The sequence below is a fragment of the Peromyscus maniculatus genome, chromosome 6 (assembly GCF_049852395.1).
Source record: "Peromyscus maniculatus bairdii isolate BWxNUB_F1_BW_parent chromosome 6, HU_Pman_BW_mat_3.1, whole genome shotgun sequence".
Classification (NCBI taxonomy): domain Eukaryota; kingdom Metazoa; phylum Chordata; class Mammalia; order Rodentia; family Cricetidae; genus Peromyscus; species Peromyscus maniculatus.
In genome coordinates, this window is record NC_134857.1 from 12,132,968 (window position 1) to 12,155,155 (window position 22,188).

The 22,188-nt window shown below is 45.5% G+C and overlaps 1 protein-coding gene across 4 annotated transcripts in view; it reads right to left on the bottom strand.

The window, feature by feature from the left end:
* Tnik (TRAF2 and NCK interacting kinase) overlaps positions 1 to 22,188 on the bottom strand; it is a 418,588-nt gene that overhangs the window by 305,340 nt on the left and 91,060 nt on the right. For all 4 annotated transcript variants that reach the window (XM_006971170.4, XM_016000780.3, XM_006971168.4 and 1 more), the window contains exon 2: positions 15,505 to 15,570. In XM_006971170.4, the coding sequence (XP_006971232.1) occupies positions 15,505 to 15,570 (66 nt within the window). The remainder of the gene's footprint in view (positions 1 to 15,504; positions 15,571 to 22,188) is intronic.

Sequence of the window (22,188 nt, forward strand, 5' to 3'; positions counted from 1 at the left end):
GGAGCCAAAATTAGCTCTTCCAGACTTTGGTGGACACAGGATGGGCACAAGACGAGAGTCTGGCACCAACGTTGTTTGTGTCCTCACCCTTGCCCTTCTTGAGAAGCAAAATCCTAAAAGGTTTGTGTCCTTTGTCAGCAATGGGTATCACAATTCCAGTGAATGTCTGAATTTGATGTGCAGAAATTCAAAGATCCTTCCTGGAGACAGAGACATGGAGTGGAGTCAACTCAGCTTTGATGGTGGGGCAGACAGTGGAAGGGGAATGAAGTAAATGGTGATCAGGATGCAGAGGGAAAGGCCATCATTGCCACTCTAATGACCAGAAGCTCAGTAGCAGAGGCCTGGAAGTTGTACAGGTTTTAGGCCAAACTTCAAAGGTTACAGTTGACCAAGGTATTACTCATCAACCTAACAAGCCACTCATAAATAAATGCTTCCAGACCAGAAAACAATAGTCAAACAATGAGCTTTTTGTCTGGGAGTTCACTAGCTTGCATTTCTGTCAGCAGGCTGTGTGTGCATGTGGGTGTACATATGCGTGTGTGTGTGTGTGTGTGTGTGTGTGTGTGTGTGTGTGTGTGTGTGTGTGTGTGTTCTCCTTAACCCTCTATCAACATGGCCTTCTTGGCCACATCTTAATTTATGACATATTTACTCCAATGACTAACTGTAGACATTAGTCTTGTTCACACAAGCCTTTTCTTGAACAACAGGTAAACTGGGGGCCCCAAGAAGAAGGGCAACCAGGCTCCTTAAGGATCTCCTGCTCTCCCCACCTCCCCATCCAATGAACGCTGAGCATATCCAGAGGGCCAGGCACCCAGCATCCCCTCCCAGGGAGCACTCATAGAAGGGAGGTGGGGAGTTTGTGACAGGGTTCCTCAGGGAATGAGTGGCTGTGGAAGTTCTGAAGAACCTTGCAAAGCACCTAACTGGGTACAAAATGGTAGAACAAAATGTCCTCAAAAATTAGGTCTGAATATTCCTTTCCTCCAGCTGAAATCACAAGAGGGGGCTGCTGGGGGAAATCAGAACCTGCTTCCTTTAAACCCCTTTTAAGAGCAAATACAAATAACTCTGCCTCCCTCCAAAGAGGAGGACGGCTGTCCTGTGTTTTCATTAACTTCCACTGTTGTGACACATCAAGAGAAAGAGGGAGGTGAATGTCCCCAGAAGCTGTCATCGAAATGTCTGATAATGGCCTTTAGAGCATCGCTGGTGTCCCTGGGTACCACACAGCCAAATCAAAAAGGAATCACATGGCCCTTGACAGAAGCCAACATGGGAATCTGTGCCGTGGGTGTTCCTACTTGGCTTTTGTGAAAATATCTAGTAAATAGTTTTTTCCCTGATATTGTAGTCAATTGACCTCCAAGGGCAATGCTCAAAATTCCTTCCTTCCACCCTACTCCATTGTTCCTTGTTGCCCTTGACCCCAAATGCAGAGCTTGTGTCTTCACTGAAAGAGGAAATACAGCGTCACAGAGCAGGCAGCTCCCTGCAGGGCCACTGGAGCTGCAGGTTAGTGGTCTTCCATCTGCTCAGAATAGAGCAAAATGGCAGATTGTTCACCTGGCAGATTTTGCATGGACTCCAGAGGAGTGCAGTTTATCCACTCACAAAAGCACACAACTGCAGCTCCGAGAAGAAATCATTTCCATTCAACAAACATGTGTAAAACCGTGAGAAAGAAGCACTGGGCACAGCATGTAACCGGCACGTAAGTTCCCTGTGCTAACATGGAACATGCCCACATATGCTGGTTCCATCATTGGAGACAGGCAAGTGCATTGCTTTTATTGTGTGTTATATAAAAACACACTGTGTCCAAGTACTAAGAAATCTGTGATCAGTTACCTAGCTATTCATCACACGTCAGTATTTTGGACATAAAGATTAGAAGAATTATATATTGAAATAAATTGTGACATCTGCTCCACTCATATTTTCAGTTTAAATTGCATTTTAGGTAGAGTCTCACTATGTTTTCCAGTCTAGCCTCCAACTCATGATCCTCCTGCCTCAACCTCCTGAGTGTTGGGGTAGCAGGTATGCACTGCCATGATGAGATTACTCTTATTTTTAACTCAGACATATTCAGGATCTACTGAATAAAGATTGTAAAAATGCAATGCAAGGAAATGGGCAAACATTTAAGACAATTTTTATCTGAATTTCTTGTAGGAAATTTTCTCTGTGTAGCTAGAGAACCTAAACAACCTCTATGAGTCAGACCCTGAAGGGCTTCCATAAAGGCCAGAGTGAGTCTTCAGACCACAGTCTGTTGCTGTTAAGATGGGCATAATCCTATCTCCTCTAATTTATGGAGTCAATGTTGAGATTAAGTAAAATATCGCATATTTTTATGAAAGCCTCTGTAATCCTCAAAACCAATGGTTGACTCTATAGTCCCAAAGACATGGTGGAGAAGGCACCCGGGAAACGTGTACTCCCTTACCAGAGTGTGTAACAGGGTCCTAAAGTTCACATGAGCTGTGAATTTTATCTTGTATTTCGCTACATGGACAGTTTTAGAATCATGTTTGTGAAACGTGTTTTCAAGGACAGCAGAATTTCTTCACTCTGCTCTCCTCTAGTATAAACAATAGGAGGCATCATTTTATGGGTTACTAGGTTTCTGGCTATTGTTGCCTACTAAATATGGTCTTTATAGGGTCAGTCTCCTTGATTAGGGCATGCAAACTGATGTGGTTGAAAAAAAAGCTATGCATACCCCACTGAGCTTAGGCCCTCCAGACTCAACTAGACACATAACTGGTATGGTCTTTTAAAAGTTAGTCCTAGTCTGGTGGTGGTGGTGGACGCCTTTAATCCCAGCACTCGGGAGGCAGAGCCAGGCGGATCTCTGTGAGTTCGAGGCCAGCCTGGACTACCAAGTGAGTCCCAGGAAAGGCGCAAAGCTACACAGAGAAACCCTGTCTCAAACAAACAAACAAACAAAAAAAAAAAAAAAGTTAGTCCTTTTATCTGCTTACTCGGTACCAGTACTAGAGAAAGAGTAGGATAATGCCCTTGACCTGAGGGAGCTCCATGCTAGATTAGGAGACACCGGACTGTGAGGTCAGTGAGCCAGAAAGGTGCCAGAAGGACCCAGTACCCCACCAGAAAGCCTTGGCCTGGGGCAGGTGTTAAGCTCATAGGGGCACTTGCCAAAAGAAGGTGGAGCTCAGGAAAGGGTTCGGCACTTATCAAGAGAGACCATGCATACACAAATGTACACAGTATGCTTCCCATGGGAGAGCCAGCAGGAGCCAGGATGTGACAAAAGATGAGGAGAGAAAGCAGAGGTCAGGTCATAAAAGCAGCAATATGGATCTGTTGTCCCTGGATGATGAGGCATCAGTGGATGGGGCCTGTAGATGTCAGGCAACCACGCACTGGCAAGGGGAGTAGAGGTAGACCCCCAACTATCTTCCTTCAAGAACATTCTTCTGTTACATCAAATACTGGAGTGTCCTGTGGATAAATGTTTTACTACTAAAAAATAATTGATTTCAAGATATATGTAAAGATGAAGGAGAATCTCATTTTTTCAAACAATACCAAGCGCCAAGCCCAGCATGGTGGCGCATGCCTATAGTCAGAGCACTTGGTAGGTGGAAGCAGGGGGATCAGGAGTTCAAGGCCAGCTTCAGCTACCTAAAATGGTAATGAAATTAACCACAGTCCAGAGCATTCTCATACAGAAGTGCTCACAATCCTTTTAAGGATTCAATATAGAACAGCTGTATGACTTGGTTAGTCTCTACCTGAGAAGGTCATGGCACTGGGAGGGGAAACAGCCAGTTTCCATCTGAACACAGAGGCAGAACTGGTTTGGATCATCAGTCAGACAGGGTGGGTTTGGACGTGCCGCCTAGGGAATGCCCTCCCTCATCAGGCCTGGCCATGTGCAGGTCCACAGCAGGCCTGTCAGAGATGCAGTGCTGTGGATCCAAAATTCACCAGGTCTCCATTTCTGTAAACCGGGACTAGGAACTGGGAGAGTGTGCAGCAGGTGAAGTGCCCGCCTTGCCACAAGCACCCACTTAAAAAGCTGGGGTGCCAACACGTGACTGTAATCCCAGTGCTGAGGAGGAAAGTCCCTAGGGATTGGTGGCCAACCAGAGTCCTGTGTGAGATCCTGTCTCAAAAAATAATGTGGGAAGTGATTGAGGAACACAGCTGGTGTCAACCTCTGGACTACACACATACACACACACACACACACACACACACACACACACACACGCATACACACGTGTGCATACACACACACGTGTTCATACACACACACGCATACACACACACATACACACACACACGTGTGCATACACACACACACACACACACACACACACACACACACACACACACGGATGGAGCGATGGTTCTGCAGTTAAGAGCACATACTGCTTTTGCAGAGGACCAAGTTCAGATGTCAGCATCCATGTTGGGCAGCTCACAACAGCTTATAACTCCAGCTTCTGGGAAACCCAATACCTCTGGCTTCCTCATGTACCTAGACTCATACACACATACTTACCTGCAAACAGACATACACATTTTTAAAATAATGATAAATCTTTGGGAAAGAGAACGAGAGGGAGAGAGACAGACAGAGAGACAGACAGAGAATGCTCATGACCAGGCATGGTGGCACACACCTATAAGCCTAACACAGGAAGCAGAGGACATAATAGATTTGCTGTGACTTTGATGCCTGCCTTAGCTATACAGCATGACCCTGCCAGAGGGAGTGAGTAGAATGAGAAACATGGAAGGGGAGGGAGGGAGGGAGAGAGAGAGAGAGAGAGAGAGAGAGAGAGAGAGAGAGAGAGAGAGAGAGAGAGAGAGAGAAGGGAAGAGTCAGGAAAGGCAGAGACTGGATGAATCATGATAAAGAATTCAGTTTGGAAGCAGGAGAAACTTCTGGAGCCAGATGCCGGTTGTGATCGTACAATGAATGAACTGAATAATGTTACCGCCTTCGAAGCTGTCCTTAAAAGTGACTAAAATGGCTCCATTTGCACTCTGCATGTCTCTGAACAGAAGGAAAGAAGTGGGGCTGGAAGGGCAGTGGTACCCAGCAGAGACGATGAAGTGAGTTCCATACTCTGCCTCCTTGAAAACGATGCACAGATCAAAATCAATTTCACGAGAAAGCCTTTAAGGAAAGCCAGCCAACATGTTAAGGGCCTGCCAAAGGCCCTATGTCCCAGTCGGTGGTATTATGCAACCATGGTCAGAGTTCCTAAAACAGAGTGCGTTCTCCCTAAGGGAGACTGAACTCTTCACACAATTTAGTTCCTGGCTCTTCCCTGTAGTGTGCACAGACATGTTTAGTGTTGTAATTACTATTGTGCTAGCTTGTTTGTATTTATTTAGGGTCCAAGGGAAGCCAGCTACCATCTTTTCATTCCTTTGTTGCAAATGGGAATGGACTGGAAAATCCATGCATCACCTTGGAAATGGAGCAACAGGACATGGTTCTCAAATCCTGCTGAAACAGAGCTCGTCAGAAGAAGTCACCCCAACACTACCCCTTGCTAGGCTACTCTCCTCACCCTAGACCCTCAGCAAGGAAAATATGAACTGCATTTGCTTATCACACACATCCAAAAATATCCAAGTGGATTTTTATGAAAATACATTTGAGGTTAAACTTACTATAGAGATAACAAATTCAATCTCAGTGCTCAGGAAATTGGTTGTTCTTTGTAAAGAGCCTAAAATGTTTTCTATACACAAATCACTCAAAACTGAACAGCTCTAAACTCTGCACCTATAATCCTGATGGAGTTTCATTCTGCAGGTTACAAACAACAACTCAAGAATAGAGGTCATTGTGTGGTAGTAACTATTGATGTTTAATTACTTGACAATACTTTACAATCACCAAGACATTCAGAGATCCGAAGACAGTATCATGAGGGCGTTGTGTGTTCTTACCTTCTAATTCATGCATTGCTAGAAAATGGCAAGAAAGCATTTGGGACTAACACAAGCTGAAGTGGGCACAGAAGTGTCAATCTGTGTCTGGCCCGGATAGGAAGCTTCATCATCTTTTCATTTCATATCAAAAAATACAAGTTCTTATGGACTTGGAGTGCGGCCCATTGGTAGCGCCCTGACTTTCTTCTCTTTGGCACCACAAAGAAGAAAATAGAAAGTATCATTCATGAAGGCACTGGGAACCTGCTGAAACTTGGTGTGTCTAAGTGAGCAAGTGGGACAAAAGGCTCCTGTGTCTGCACCTTCAACAGAGCTGCTCTGAGCGATGCCACCAGGACAGAAAGGCATTTGGCACACATTATCTTGCTAATGATTCTGTAGTCAGAAGAAACCCTAGAGACCATTTCAGCACAGTCCATTCATTATATACATGCTCCTTGACTTACAATGGATTAAATCCTTATAAACTAACTCAAAACTCTATCTCACACAACTAATATGCTGAGCAACACAGCTGCAGTCGTGCTCAGCTACGGTGGCCTGTACTTGGGCAAAATCTAACACAAAGCCTATTTTACAATACAGTACGGATCATCTCATGATATTGATGATTGCATCAAACATGACAAACAGTGTAGCTATTTGAAAGAACCCCTTTCACACCTCTGTGGAACTGAAAACTCACATCAGAGACCATTTGTCCTTAAAGCTAAGTCACAGAAAAGTTAGTAAGTTTCCTAGGTACACACACTCATGACACTAGAAGAACCGTCTGTCTACACCTACACCTAGTCCTGCTTCACCTTTGCCATTGTCCCTGAACCGGGCAATCAACAACCATCAGGCCCTGGTTACTACTGCTTTATCCCCGAGAGTCCTTTACTCCCTTTCTATATACATCTATCGACTCTTCAGACTCAAGCAGACCTCCACAGGAAGCTCTCACAGAAGTGCCACTGCTCTTGCAGAGCCTGTAACACACATGAAGTAACTGACTTGTCCTGCCTCCTGAAGACTGGACAGCATGATTATTCCACGTGCATAAATGCTGTGATGCTTATTATGAAGATGGGTACGGTTATAACTTAACCTGTAAAGTGTATAAATGTATTTAAACCCTAGGTTAGAAATAAAAGCTGTCCCCCTATCAATGCCTGAGGCATGTGGGAGAGCTGCCCCTGTCCCTCACCAGCTGTAGCACTTGGGAGAGCAGGCCCTGCACCTCACATCAGCAGCATAACAGAGCCAACCTCACTGGTGGAGGTGTGGGTTTATAATTCATCATAAAATAGCCCTGAAGTTGTGAGCATGGGAGAGCTGTCCTTATTACACATCTGTCACATGGCAGCATGGGTGGGGGAGAGATGACCACTTCCCCATCCCCCCATCGATGCCTGAGCAGGGAAAGAGCTGGCCCTGAGGTCATAAGAGCAGGAGAGCCGGTCCAGTCCCTCATCAGCTTCAGCACTCAGGAGAGTGGCCCCTGGGCACCTGGGCAGCACTGTAGAGCAGGCCCTGAAGGAGTAGGTGAGGGATGTCTGACCCTGGAGACATGAAAGCAGAACTGGCCCTGTCCCTTGCTCATCTCTGCAGGAGGTGAACGAGCCAGAACAATGCAGGAGACCTCACCCTGGTGCTGAGGACAGGGGGAACAGGAGGGCTGACCAACCCTGAAACTACCCAGACCCAGGGTTATGAGTTGACCCATCACAATATCCACCCCCATCTATGATCTGCTGGAGCACGTGAAGGGAACGGTCCTGCAGACCCAAAGCTGCAGGATCTCCACAACACAGGGCAACAGCAGGATATCCAGGAAGAGTTCCAGTGAGGGCCCAGCATCATTAGTGTAGCAGAAGTCAGAGGCCTTGAACCAGACCACTGACTCTTTGCAATGAACACTTTCAAGCAGATATATAGATAAAAGGGTTTACTGCATGACTGCATGCATTACTGCATGGCTCACTGTGTCACACTACAGCTTCCATGATGAGACTGAATTTTTTCCTTCTCTTTTTTTCCTTTTTCTCTTAAATTTTATTTTATTTTGGGGGGAGGTTGCAAGGACAGAGGGTGGACACAAAGGGACGGGAAAATGACTGGGATGGAGATGCATGATGTGAAAGACACAAAGAATGAATAAAGAGAAGAAAAAAACGAGTAAAAGAGGGTCAGGTTTCATCCCTAAAGTTTTATATGTATATGTGTATGTGTATATATCTGTGTGTGTGTGTGTGCGTGCATGCGTGCGTGCGTGCGCGTGTGTGTGTGTGTGTGTGTGTGTGTGTGTGTGTGTGTGTGTGTGTGTGTATTTATGCATACCACCTGAGAGGTCAAGGTCTTGACTCTGTGGCTTTCTATCCAGACTGTATCTGAGCCCAACAATAGCCTAAGTAAATCCAGATCTCTCTCTAAACTATAAACAAAGCTTTGTGCGCAAAAAAACTGTACAATTTTCTACTCCGGGACAGTGTTTGAATATGCTGGCTGTTTGAATGTAACCATCCAATAACCTTAGTACTCTCACTAATTGCTTTGAACAGGTGAGGTGTCCTCTGCTAGAGAGCACAAAAACTGTTTTTGAGGATCAGCATCCCACACTTGGCCCACCAGCTGGTTTCTAGGAAAGAGAAGAGAAAGCCCCAAAGCCGTGTTCACGGAAAGAGCCTCCAGATGCAGCGGGGTGGCAGGCCAGAAAGTTGCTGCAGTGAGAACAAGCCCCCCTTACAGCCTCTCTCATATCTGTGTCCTACTGGAGAGCCTGACTCCAGTGCAGGAGAAGTTCCTTGCAAGGAAAGAAAAGAATTCCAGAGTTAGAAATTGGGAAAAATATCGGGTGAAACAAAACATTTCAAATATATCACTGTGTCCCCTCCAGAGGGGGGTGTGGTCAGCGGAACTATGGAGCCTCCTGGTCACTGGTCACTCTGCACACAGCCACCTTTGGGTGCCACTGAACACACGTTGAGAGATACGAATACTACATAGCAAATGTCAACAAGGTGAAGACAAGCACAGAGGCCTCCCCCTTGATCCAACTCCTCTTGCTTACAAAGAGAGGAAAGAAAGGCTAAGACTGAGTCTGTAGCTGCTGCTGGATTACGCCGAAGGGAACACTGTATCCCACTAAAACAGAACACAGTGAACCCAAGAGTGAAGAGGAGAGATTGCAACATGGAAACAGACCCCCCCCACACACACACACCCCACAAACTACTTCTGTCACCTTTGTGAGCCTTTCTAGTGAGAGACATCAGTAAATCAAGCCTTGGAGACGGTGAGCACTTCATATTGACAAACTTTTCATGGACGTGAATTCACAATGGCCTCGTGGGGTGTATAAAGGGCGGGTTGTTTTCAACTTACATGTCAGGATAATGGAGCCTCCAAGGAAATCTGTGACACACCAGACAGTAAGGAAGTAGAGAAAGCCCTGCAAGCGTCCTCAGCTCCTCTGCCCGACACTACGTCACCTGAGACAAACTAAGGCTGGGTATTTTCAGTAGCTAAGGAGGAAATACTATTGATTTCCCCTCCAATTTATAAAATGATAATATTATACAAAAATTGCTCTTACCTTATCAAAGTTTTAGAATGCTGGAGCCAATGATAATTCCCCCTAATGACCAAGTTTCTCTTTATGAGTTATTGGGAAACTGTCATTTTTGACCACTCAAGGTAATAGCTCATTCAATAAAATGATGACCTTGCAAACAAGAAGACCCGAGATGGATCTACCAGCTGATGTGTTCTGCGAATCCAGTGGTGGAGTGGTAGAGAAAGGCAGATCCTGGTGCATACGGCCAGGCAGCCCAGCCTCAGCTCACTCAGTTCCAAACCAATGATGGACAGCACCCGAGGAATGACGGCCAGCTTGTCCTTTGGTCTCCATATGCACATATATGTATGTGTACTCACACCTTCCTGTAGCTAAATGTTTTCCTGTGTCCCACCTGGTCCACAGCTGCTCAGACCCAAGTAAACACACAGAGGCTTATATTAATTAAAACTGCTCAGCCATTAGATTAGGCTTATTACTGACTAGCTCTTACATTTAAACTCAGCCCATTTATGTTAATCTCCATGTGTTCCATGGCTTTGCCTGTGTACCATTACATGCTGCTCCTTGGAAAGTAGGCTGGCATCTTCTGACTCAGCCTTCCTCTTCCCAGAATTCTCCTTGTCTGCTTATACCACCTATACTTCCTGCCTGGCTACTGGCCAATAAGTATTTTATTTATCAACCAATCAGAGAAACACATTCACAGTATACAGAGTACCATCACCTACCACCTTCCTACCCCCACACACAGAGGGATACAAACACACAGATGCATGCACAGAGACACACATATATACACATGCATACACTCACAATAAATAAATATTCAAGATAAATTGTAACACTTAAATGACAATTATGTCATCAAATGCCACACAAGAAGCATTGATCCTTGGTTTTACAACAAATTTTGGTGCTCTGAGCATCTCAGAAACTAGTCAAGCATTGAATGATGCTTCACTATTCTATGAATGTTTTCTTCAGCTCATAAAACATTTTCTAAAATCAAGATCATGAAAAGACCTGGCACTCATGTTTAGAAAGAAGAAAAGGTCTTTCACAAGCTGCTGTGTGTGTGTCAGGGCTTCCATGAACTGTACACACAAATTTTCAGAACCTCCCTATCCTGCACTATTAACAACAGATGAAGAAATGCAAACTCAGAATAACCAAGCTGCTGTCTTCACACGACTAGAACAAAGCAGAGGCACAGTGAGATGCCAGCTCAGGACTGCTCCCAAATCCTTTCCCTTTATGAAGATGCTGAATGATACTCCCCAGTGCAGCTTCAGCATGTCCAGAACACCCCTCATCTAACCCTGTCCTCTGGCCTGCACTGTACGAGCCGGGTGTCTCTGTACCTCAGTTTACAACTCTTGCAACTCTCTTGTCCTTGAGCAATGGCTCTCAACTGTGGAGGATTCTGTTCCTCTGAGGCTGTTTGGCAGAGTCCGGAAGCATTCTGATTGCCACCTCTTGGAGGTGGCACTAGCATCTTGTGAGTTAGAGACAAAGGACACTCTGGTAAGCCTTCTTTACTACCCAGAACAGCTGTTATAACAAAGAAGATCTGGAGTGCTGAGGTGTAAAGGCATTTCCTCCTGTTAAATGGGACCATAGCCACAGTTTAAAATAGCAAGACAGGAACCACAAAACCCTGGGCAAAAATGGTCATGCAGCATCCTGATTAGATCATGTAACCGCATCCTTCTTGAGAGTGAGGACTGCTTCCACTTCCTCTCCTCATTCTTACACAAGGCACAGAGTTTTTATCATTGGAACTTAGAAGTGTGCAAAGGTGGATTCTTTTTTTCTGTTTGTTTGCTTTTTGTTTTTTAAGACAGGGTGTCTCTGTGTAACAGTTCTGGTTATCCTGGAACTTGATTTGTAGACCAGGCTGGCCTCAAATTCACAGAGATCCACTTGCCTTTACCTCCCAAGTGCTGGGATTAAAGGTGTGCACCACCACCGCCCGGCTGTGCCACCAACGCTCGGCCACTGTATTACTTATATTGGAAATTTTTATTAAAAAGCAAAACAAAATAAATGTCTGGGCTGGAGAGAGGGCTCAGTGTTCAAAGCATTTGCTGCTTTTGCAGAAGATGCAGGTTCAGTTTCCAGTACCCAGGTGGCAGCTGACCACTGTCCTTATCTCCAGTTCCAAGTAATCTGACCCCTTCTGCTGGCTTCATGGAGGCTTATTATGAAAACACTTTATTTTTAGCAGACAGTTAATGAAGACATTGTGATATATGTATTTAAGGAAATTACATACAATAGACTGATTTTTCTTCTTCACCTGCTTAGTCTTGACAGTACTGGTTTCCAGCTCTTGAGCAACCTCATACTGTAATCATAACCATGCCAAATAAAAACACTGGATGAGGAGCTCAAGTCGGGTGGCCATCACATCTGATGTCAAGACACTTTGCTCTTTATCTTAGTTTATGTAAGTTTGAATCAGTCTGGAACACCTAAGGTTTTAGAAAGTGCTTGGCTTAGCTTTCACTCCAGTAACCTTACGTCAGGATCAAAGAAAACCAATGTCATAGTTCCTTTTCCACTGCTGTGATAAAACTGTGACTGAGGCAGTGAACAGAAGGAGCTGGGCATGGTGGTGCACACCTTTAATCCCAGCACAATGGGGGCAGAAGCAGGTAGATCTCTGCATTCGAGGCCAACTGATCTACAAAGTGAGTTCCAGGACTGCCAGGTCTATACAGAGAAACCCTTTCTCAAAAAAAAAAAAAACCAGAAAGAAAGAAAGAAAAGAAAAAAGAAAAAGATGAGAAGTATTTTTTAAATTATTAACCTATTCCAAATAGTAAATAAAATTACAAATAAAACTAAATCAAATTATCACTTGATTACTGAGACCAAACTGTTAAAGATAATTCTTCCAGAGAGCATGTAACCAATGTAACCATAAACTAGACTTGGGAATGAGGCTGGAAGTAGTTTTGGAAAGCTACACATTATTTAATGACTTTTATACAAAATGAATGTTTCTTTTTCAAAGCTAGATGTATCTGTCTCTGATACAGATGCAGCTCAGAAAATACTTTTAAAGGCTATATGTACTTTTTATTCATCATATGACATGTTTCTTAAATGTTACTTGAAAATAAAATTATACTATGACTCTTGTAAAGAGAGCTTATTAAAAAGTCTTATGATAAATATTCCACAAAATAAAGGTTACTCAGTTACTCATAAAATTATACATTACTTTGTGAAGCTCAGCATCACCTATGGGTAAATTCACAAAATTAATTTAATTACAATTAATAGGTTTAATATTTAATATAAAGAAAACGTTTATATACAATTTTATGTGGAAGGATTCCTAACCAAGGCTATAAAATTTCTATATATGCCTACATTATTTTTGCAACGTGCCTAGTCCACAAAAATTATAAATGCATGGTGTGAAAAATCAGTTCCCAATTTACTTAGCTGAAGGTTCTCATTCTGTAAATTCAGATGTTGCTGCTGTGTTAGGCAGTTAGGCAGCAGAACTGCATTGGTCCTGAGGAAACAGACCATCTCGGATCATGAGGAACACCACCTAACACAACCCAGTGGCCTAGAACTAACTAGGAAGTGACAATTCTTTAGATAAGGCAGCTCAAGCCCCACAGTCTCCTACTCCATTCTCACTGGACTCAAGTATGAAAAAATGTGAGCCACAAAACAGCGAATAGGACTGTGAAAGAGACCATATCTCCTGTCCCCAGGTCACATGCCCAAACCATGACATCTGCAATCTCCCCTTCCCACTCTACCTGTGTGCTGCAGACCTTCCCGCTCTGCCTGTGTGCTGGAGACCTTCCTGCTCTGCCTGTGTGCTGCAGACCTTCCCACTCTACCTGTGTGCTGCAGACCTTCCTGCTCTGCCTGTGTGCTGCAGACCTTCCCGCTCTACCTGTGTGCTGCAGACCTTCCCGCTCTACCTGTGTGTGTGCTGCAGACCTTCCCGCTCTACCTGTGTGTGTGCTGCAGACCTTCCTGCTCCGAGAAAAGAATGAGACTCTTTGACACCCATTGAGCTTTTAACTGGTTTTCTGTTTTTGTTTTTCAGGTACTGTCATGAAATTGGAGATAATTCTGGATTTTCCAAAAATTCTCATTTAAAATTGAATGCTGCATTTTTTTTGAATCGTTATTGCGATGAAATACCTGTGGGGAAGCAACTTAAGGAAGGGGGGATTGATTCTGGCTCACAGTTTGGTTTCTCCGGTCCTCCAGGTGGAGGAGATGTGCTGTAGAAATGCAAGGGAGCCGGTCACACTGCGTCCCCAGTCAAAAGTAGAGAGTGATGAATGCTGGTGCTCAGCTCACTTTCTCCTTCTTATCCAGTCTAGAACTCCAACAAATGATACAACACCACCAATTTTGGGGTAGGCTTCCCACTTCAGTTTACCTAATCTTGAAACTCCCTGACAGGTATTCCCTGAGGTTCATCTTCTAGGCGATCCTGGACCCTGTCGGGATGACTACCACATACCTTTGTTCTAGCCTCTTTCAGGGTTGTACAGTGCTACCTGCTGGATTAGATGATGAAGCTGGTAAGTGTGTCCCAATGTCTACTCTACAGTGGGAAGCATCCTCCAGTGCTATCCTGAAACTAATGGCACACTACTGATGCTCCACCACATTGACAAGAAGTCAGGAGTCATTCTGCCTGGAATAGAGTTTCCTTCATTAGCCACGTTACATGGCAAGTTCAATCCAATTTCTCAAGCTGCGATAACACAATCATCCAACCTAATTATCTTCATTGCAAGTATTTAAAAGCACTTTCTGAGAGACATCTCGTTCTGTGTCGGGCAGGACCAACATCAAGTGAGCAGCTCATGGAGTCTGCAGTCTGGCTTCTTGTAAAGGCTTGGCACTGTAGGAAATGGTTGCTTCTTGTAAGGGAGAATTTGTCTCTCACTCTTTCGGGCACCAAAAACTACTTCCTAGTCAAGTCAAAGCATCCATGCACAGCCACTCACAGTAGTGCTTTGAGAACCAGATTCTCACAATACCTTATGCATCCCTGCACTTGACATTCTGCAGAATTGAGAATATTACAGTCTGCATGACTTTTACAGCACTTTGAATCAGTTAAAAGAAGTTTAGGGCAAAGAAGGAATTTTAAAAAATAGGACAATGAGAAATAATCTGTACTTAAAATTCCATCCCATATTGCTACCACTTAGAATAATGATGACTGCTCCCTGGAAATAATCCAGAGGACACATTGGCTTGTTTTTGAAGGATTCTTAACAGTTCATTTACCAAAAGCCCCCAAATTCTAGTCCCCAAACAGTTCACCTGTATTTCTTTTCACTCATCAAAAGAGGAATCAACCTATATCTTTTTTTAAAAAAAAATTATTAGGGAGAAAGACTCCTTTTAAACATTTTTGGATGAATTTGTAGGCAGAATTAATAAAAGAGCGTAAGTCGAATCCCAATTCAAGCTGGCCATCTCACTACTTCCTATCTTGAGGGTTCATCTTGATCCTGGGTCTCCACTTGTGAGCAAGTGAGCTAGCCAGCTTTCTCCTAACACTGCAAGGAAGCTCACTTGATTACTGCCCTGGGCGAGTAACAAATTCACTTCTGCAGCTGCGGTAGTCTAATCGCTTGAATTTTGAAAGGGAATGGTGTCCTTTGCTCCTTTGGAAACCAGCTTGGCAGTGCTTACTGTGAAGGAATCTAGCCACTTAGCGAGTTTCAGATAAGCGATACCTGAAGATTGCTTCCAGTACAAACACTGTGTTAAACACTGCTGGGGAACTCAGGCCACAGAACCCTGCATAGTCAGTTCAAACACAGCTCTGTCCAAAAGGATGGAGAGTGAACCCACCAATGACCAGTTCCACTTGATATCTGCTGTGATGAGGCATTTAGGAACAAGTATGGACAGCATTGCTATTTGGCATGCAGAAACCCATGCCACACACAAGCCATACTCAAGCTTAACCTTCTTACCTTATAAACTTGACCATACGTCCCATTTCCGACAAGTTCCACCAACTCAAAGATCCCTGCAGGGTCCTGAAGAAAAACCAAAAATCAAAATTTAAAACACCATCTCAGAACCTGTCATCCTCAAAAGCAAATATTTACTCAAAATAAGCAAATAAATCACTTGAATTTGAGGGGAGGGCATCTTCTAGGTGTAACTACCAAATAGTATGAATTTTTTTTAAGTTTAATTAAACCACAGCTATGAAGTTAGTCAAAGTCACTTTTTTTCATACTTTTATGATGAATTTAAATAGAAAAAAGGAAATTGTTTTACATTAAAACAATAAAAGGGATGGCTAGGAAGATGACTCAGTCCATAGAGTCCTTATCATGTTGTCATGCAATAATCTTTTTGTACACTGTGAAAAAGTGGCACTCTGATTGGTTTAATAAAAAGCTGAATGGCCAATATCTAGGCAGGATTTCCAGGAACAGAGGATGCTGGAGAGAAGACGGAGGGAAACATGAAGAGACATAGAGGAAGCAAGAAAGCAGGAATGGACAGTATGTAGATGAGGTAAATGAGCCCCAGTGCAGCACACAGATTAATAGAAATGGATTAATTTATCAGAGCTAGTTAGAAACAAGCCTGAGCTATCAGCCAAGCTTTCATAATTAATAATAAGTCTCCATGTGGTTACTTGGGAGCTGGCTGGCAGGACAGAGAAAGACTCACTACACCATACATGCAAGAGGACCTGAGTTCTATCCACAGGACCCACTTTTTAAAGCTTGGCAGAACAAGTCTAAAATCCCAGAACTAAGGGCTGGAGACAAGAGGGTTCCTGGGACGGCTGGCTAATCTAGCAAATCAGTGAGTCCCAGGTTCAGTGAGAGAAAGGAGACCCTGTCTCAAAACATAAAGTAGAGAGTGACTGAGGGAGATGGCTGACATCCACATCTGGCCTCCACATGTGTACACATGTCCATGCATACCACACCTCTGTCCATGTGTGTGTACACCCACATACAAACCACACCTCTGTCCATATGTGTGTACACCCATAAACAAACAAAAAAGAATTGCCATTTTTCTCACTGTGGAATCAAGGTGCTCTTGCAGGAATATTGAGGTAACATGAAAGGCGCAGATCATCTAGAGGAAGTTCTATTTTTTTTTAAACTATTTCTCTTGAAACATCTAAACCACTTACTAGGGTGGATACTGGAAAGAAAACAAGGTGTGCTGGCTAGTTGTTTGTCTGTTTTTTAATGACATAAGCAAGAGTGATCTGGAAAAGAAACCTCAATTGAGAAAATGACTCCATCAGATTGGCCTGCAGGCAAGTCTGTGGGTTATTTTCTTGACTCATGATTTATGTAGGAGGGCCCAGTCCATTGGTAATGCCACCCTTGGGCATTGGTTCTGGGTTGGGAAAATAGCAGGTTGAGCAAGCCATGGAAAGCTTTTCTCTGTTGTTCCTGCTCTTTTCCCCATGTCTCTGCTCTTGCTTGAGTTCCTGCCCTGATTTCCCTCAATGGTGGCCAGTGATCAGGACATGGAAGCCAAATAAACCCTGTCCTCCCCAAGTTGCTTTTGGTCATGGTGTTTATCACAGCAACCTGATACAATGTGTTCCTGAAGTGTGAGGCGATCTTCTTTATGGGACTCTACAGTCTCCAAGAAAGAAATGGGGGTGGGGGCTAGAAAGCCACCTCCCAGGATGCTTTTCCTTGGCTTCATCTCTCATCCCTACAGCGCTGGCCCTGCCAGATACGCTTTTGCAATACTCACAGGGTAAATGTAAAGAGACGAACTATGGAAGTTCACGGCAGCAAACAGGGTCCTATCAACCCTCAAAGCCAACCAAGTGCCATGGGCTCAGTGACTGTCCACAGCCACAGCTGATACTGCTGAGCTGCAGTCCCAAGAAGTGGAAAAGAAAATGATCCATTAAATCCACCAAAATCCATAAAATTCAAGGCGTTTATCCTTATGATTCCTAACCAAAAGAAAATTGCTATTGCTTTTTTTTTTTTTTTTTTTTTTTTTTTTTGGCTTTTCAAGACAGGGTTTCTCTGTGTAGCTTTGTGCCTGTCCTGGAACTCACTTGGTAGCCCAGGCTGGCCTCGAACTCACAGAGATCCGCCTGCCTCTGCCTCCCAAGTGCTGGGATTAAAGGCGTGTGCCACCACCACCCGGCTGGAAATTGCTTCTTTAAAGAAATAAACTGAGACCAGAAAAATGGCTCAAATGATAAAGGCCAGCAAGCCTGAGGACGTGAGGACCCCAGAACCACTTGGTGGATGAAAAGAGCCAGCCTCCAGCAAGCTGTCTTCTGAACACACACGCACGCACGCACGCACGCACACACGCACAAAAAAACCCACATAATTTCTAAAATGTAAAGGAATAAATGAAGAGTCCCGAGCATGATCCTGTTAGACCAAGGAGTGAAGTGGCCGACTGCACAAGCCATTCCTCCACTAGGTGGGACAGGGAGGGGGAAAAAAGAGCTCCTTAGCACAACTAATTACTGCCCTGCCAGCGTAAGAGCACAAAACTGCCGGGTCTAATGATTTCTCAAGAAAACCCAGACATTTTCTTTAAGGTGTGATCTAATTTTTAAGTGTTAGTCACTTAATTTAACTTAAAAAAATATTGAGAGGTGAGAAAAACCTGAGAGTGGAGCCTACCTTGAGAGCTTGGCACACAGAGGAGCACCTGATGTATGTATTGGCAGGTGGGCTGGCAGGGAGGAGGGGACCAGCCCAAGCCTTGGATTCAGACATACCCAGAGGAAATGCTGCCTTCACTTGAGTGCTATGTGACCCTGGGAGGGCCTGGAGGCACAGGCTGGTGTCCGAGCCTGTAAAACACAGGTGACTTTTCCCCTGCCATGACCCCATGAAAAGTTGACAAGCTAATAGTAGCCACTTCGGGATTTTGACAAGGTCCCATAGCCAAGGCTGGCCTCTAACTCACGATGACCTTCCACCCTGATCCTCCAAGTGCTGGGATCACAGGTCTATGCCACATGCCCAGTGGATGTGGTGCTGGGTTAGAACCCAGGGCTTTGGCTTGTGTTAGGAAAGTGTAAGAGGTGAGGAGCGACAGCTCCAAGGTGTGGCTGAAGGGAAGGACTTTGTTGTAGATATCAGAGAGAACAGCCAGAGGCATCTAGAAGAGTCCAGAGCAGGGAGAGAAAGTGGTAGGAAATCTGGCCAGCGGAATGGACTTGGCCTTGGGGGTGGAGGGTAAGAGAGGGCCAAGAGAGAGAGCACCAAGAGAGGAAGCGAGAAGGAAACCCAGAGGGTGCATGGCCAAAATGCAGGGTTACACAGGCATGAGAAACTGGCAAAGGGAGGCCCGTAAGCTAGAGAAGTTCAGAGTCGGGCCAGGGAGAAGAGCTGAGAAGAGCCGTGGGTAGCTGTGACACTGAGAAAGCCCTGAGGCCAGCGTGTGCTTTGGTATGCTCACAGACACCACAGATGGCCAGTTATTTTGTGAACTGAGCCATACCCTGCCCCCAGTAACAACGTTTATCCTGCGTGCTACCCCACGGTGTTTCTGAGGTGGAAGAGAGGTTGCCTCAGGGCCTCGACTCTAATATTCCTGAGGAAGGTGGCAAATAAATTAGAGTTCTTGAAAACTAGTCTATGCTAAACCAGACTGCTCCCCTCAAGCCAATGGTTAGGGATCTTTCCAAGACTCCACCTAGGAAGCCAGAGAGATGGCTCAGCAGGTAAAGTGCCATGCAATGTGAGGGCTAGAGTTGGGGTCTCCAGCAGCCATGAAAAATGCCAGGCTGACCTGTGACCAAGCTGTAATCCTAACACTAGGGAGCCAGAGGTGGGAAATCGCCGAGGAAGCTGGCTAACTACACTAGTTGAGTTGGTGAGCTCTGGGGTCAAGTGCTAGACTGTGCTTTATACATAAGCTGGCAAGCATCATGGGAGGCCGCCCTATGAGCCAAGCAACGGCCATGTTGGGGAGACAACTGTGGAAACGGCCAAGGATAACCACAGCTAGACTGGCTGACAGTCCACAACCCCTACCCGGAATAAGTGCTCAGGTTAGGGCACGAGATTGTAGGCTGAAATCCCTGCTCATACCCCTGCCAGGATGCACGTGGCCTCGGGGAGGAGCTAGAGTGTATAGAGGCCGGGAGACACGAGAGCATGGACTCCATGTGGATGACTAGTGGGAAAGCCTGCATCCCTGCTAGGTAAGGCTTCCCAGGTGCAGCCTGTTTGCAGAGGAGTGGCCACACCCCCATAATTAACCCCTCACCTTGGCTCAGTAAGGAAGCACAGCAAATTCCTTAGTTTCCCAGTGAACTTTGCACAGATTCATGCCTTAGTTCATCCTTGGGATCTCCGGAGAAGGGTAGACTTTGCTTTACATAGGCCCCAGGGAAGGAATTTTAACAAGAGTAACCAGTAAGATAGTCAATGTCAACCTCTGGCTTCCACACACATAAGCACATGCGTGGATGTGCCTACACACAATGCAAACATACATACACTCCAATACATATCCAATAAAGTCTGAAACAGGAAACTCTGGGTCACTGAGAACAACTGGAGTTAGCATTAACTACTCTTACAGAATCAGAGAAGGAAACGACAGAAGACGCCAGAAATTCCAGCCCCGCCCACCTGGTCCACAGACCAGAAGCAAGAGGGGGAAAGTGTTAGGACACCAGCGCAGGGCCGCCACCCTACCTAAGACACTGTCTGGGCTACCTGGGAGCCCACGAGAGAAAAGTTCAGTTTGTCAAGTTCCTAAGCCATGTAGAACGGCAAGTTTTATGACAAATATGATTAGAAGAAAATAAAGGGGGGGTCGTAAATGGGAGCAGCTGCTGTTTGTTTCCAAGCTGTGTCCCCCAGCAGTTTGTGTGTTCAGTGGTGTTTCAGCGACGTGTTTGGAAAGCGGTGCTTCCGGTGCTTGAACTATCCCAACTAGGAAAAGTGGGGATGGGGAGGGGAGGGGAGAGGAGGGGACAGGACAGGACAGGACGGGACGGGACGGGACGGGACGGGAGGGGAGGGGAGGGGAGAGTCCAGGCATGGTAACTCACACTTACAATCCCAGCACTCGGGGGACTGAGTGATGTGCAGGTGAGGACAGTCTGGGCCTGAGAGTGAGATGGAAAACAAGTGTGGAAAGGGGAGGGACAGAAGCAGGGTGGTGACCGTGGCTGCTTAAGGGGGCTGAGAGTCAATCAAAGGTGTGAGCGGGGGAGGACATGGGTGGATGCACTTGCTTCCAAACCCAAGTCTCCCTCTTGGAGCCCTTCTTAGGGGTGGGATTAATAGCTGGTTCCTGGGAGTGTCTGGGCAGCTGACTACAGAGGCCCTTCTCTCTCCCGGCATCATGCACTGATGGACATATGACCCAGCCAATCAGTACCACGGAGGCGCCATACAGAGTTCCAATGGCTGCGGGAGAGAAAAGCCTTCTCCCAGACGCATCCAAAGGACTCAGAAGCAAAGGTCAAAGGAACTAAGGAATCTCATTAGTGATTGGCCTTGAAGAGGCCACCACAGTGAGAAGAATCTAGTTAGAAAAAAAAAAAAAAGACTCGAAATTTCAGATTTATATCCACAGAGCCGGTTTATTAGAGCGTCTTGGAAACCACATCTTCAGGGAGTGAGGGAAGGAGGGTTTGACCAGCCATGTAGTAGACACAGTACTTCCTCAGATCCCACAGAAGCTTTCTCCCCATTTTCCTGCATCTGAGTGCTGGAAGAGCAGGCTTTGGGCAGATGTGCATCACTGCTGGCTGTCTCCCTGTGGCACAGCAGAAATGGGGCAAGCTTCTGGCTTTTACCTGCACACTGGCAGTCACCCCAAATAACTTCTTCCAAGGCCGTACCATGACCTCAATCCTTGTGCCTCGTGGTCTCTTCTCAGTCTTGCCCTTCCCCTGGGAACCATTTACCCTGCTGCAGACCAATGTTGGTGGAAATACTCACCTTCCATTATCATTCAACCCTCTCAGAGTCCATTCCTCCTGCCCACCGTGGCAAGGCTCCACCCCTGCCCATCCCCCCAGCCCCTCATTTTGTTCACTAAATGCTAATGGTCTTACCTCCAAACGTCCGTCCGCTTTATCTACCCACTTAACTCAGTTCATGCAATAGGCCTACCACCTCTTCCTGGGACTTTGCTTTTAGTCAGTTCTTGCCTCTTTTCAACCCGTTCACTGCACTCGCCCTTCTAAAATAAACATTCCTCATCACGACACAGCCAATATGGTTCGAATAGAAGCCAAGGTCCTGTCACTCTCAGACCCAGCGTTTGTCACCAGCCCCATGAGAATTCTCTGCTGTTACCAAATGGAACCTCAGCCACCTGCCATTTCCCAGCTAATACACTAGGCTCTGTCCTCAGTACAGCAATGTCTATTTTCTACAAGCATCCCTTTGACCATTCCCTAGCAACCAAGCTGTCCCGGGAAGCCCATGATGGCTCTTCTATGAGACCTTCCGTGATGCACTAGATCCGCCTGCATCTGCTGCACTGTGCAGACCTTGGCGGGCCCACGTGTCCTCAGAACTGCTGCCCTTACACGGTTCTGTCCTCTGATGAGTTACAAATGGCCTAGTGTGGAGAAGCACTGTCACATTTACCTCAGTATTTCCTAGCACTTGCTCGCACCCCATTCATAACTGCTAGCTGTAACTACTGATTGA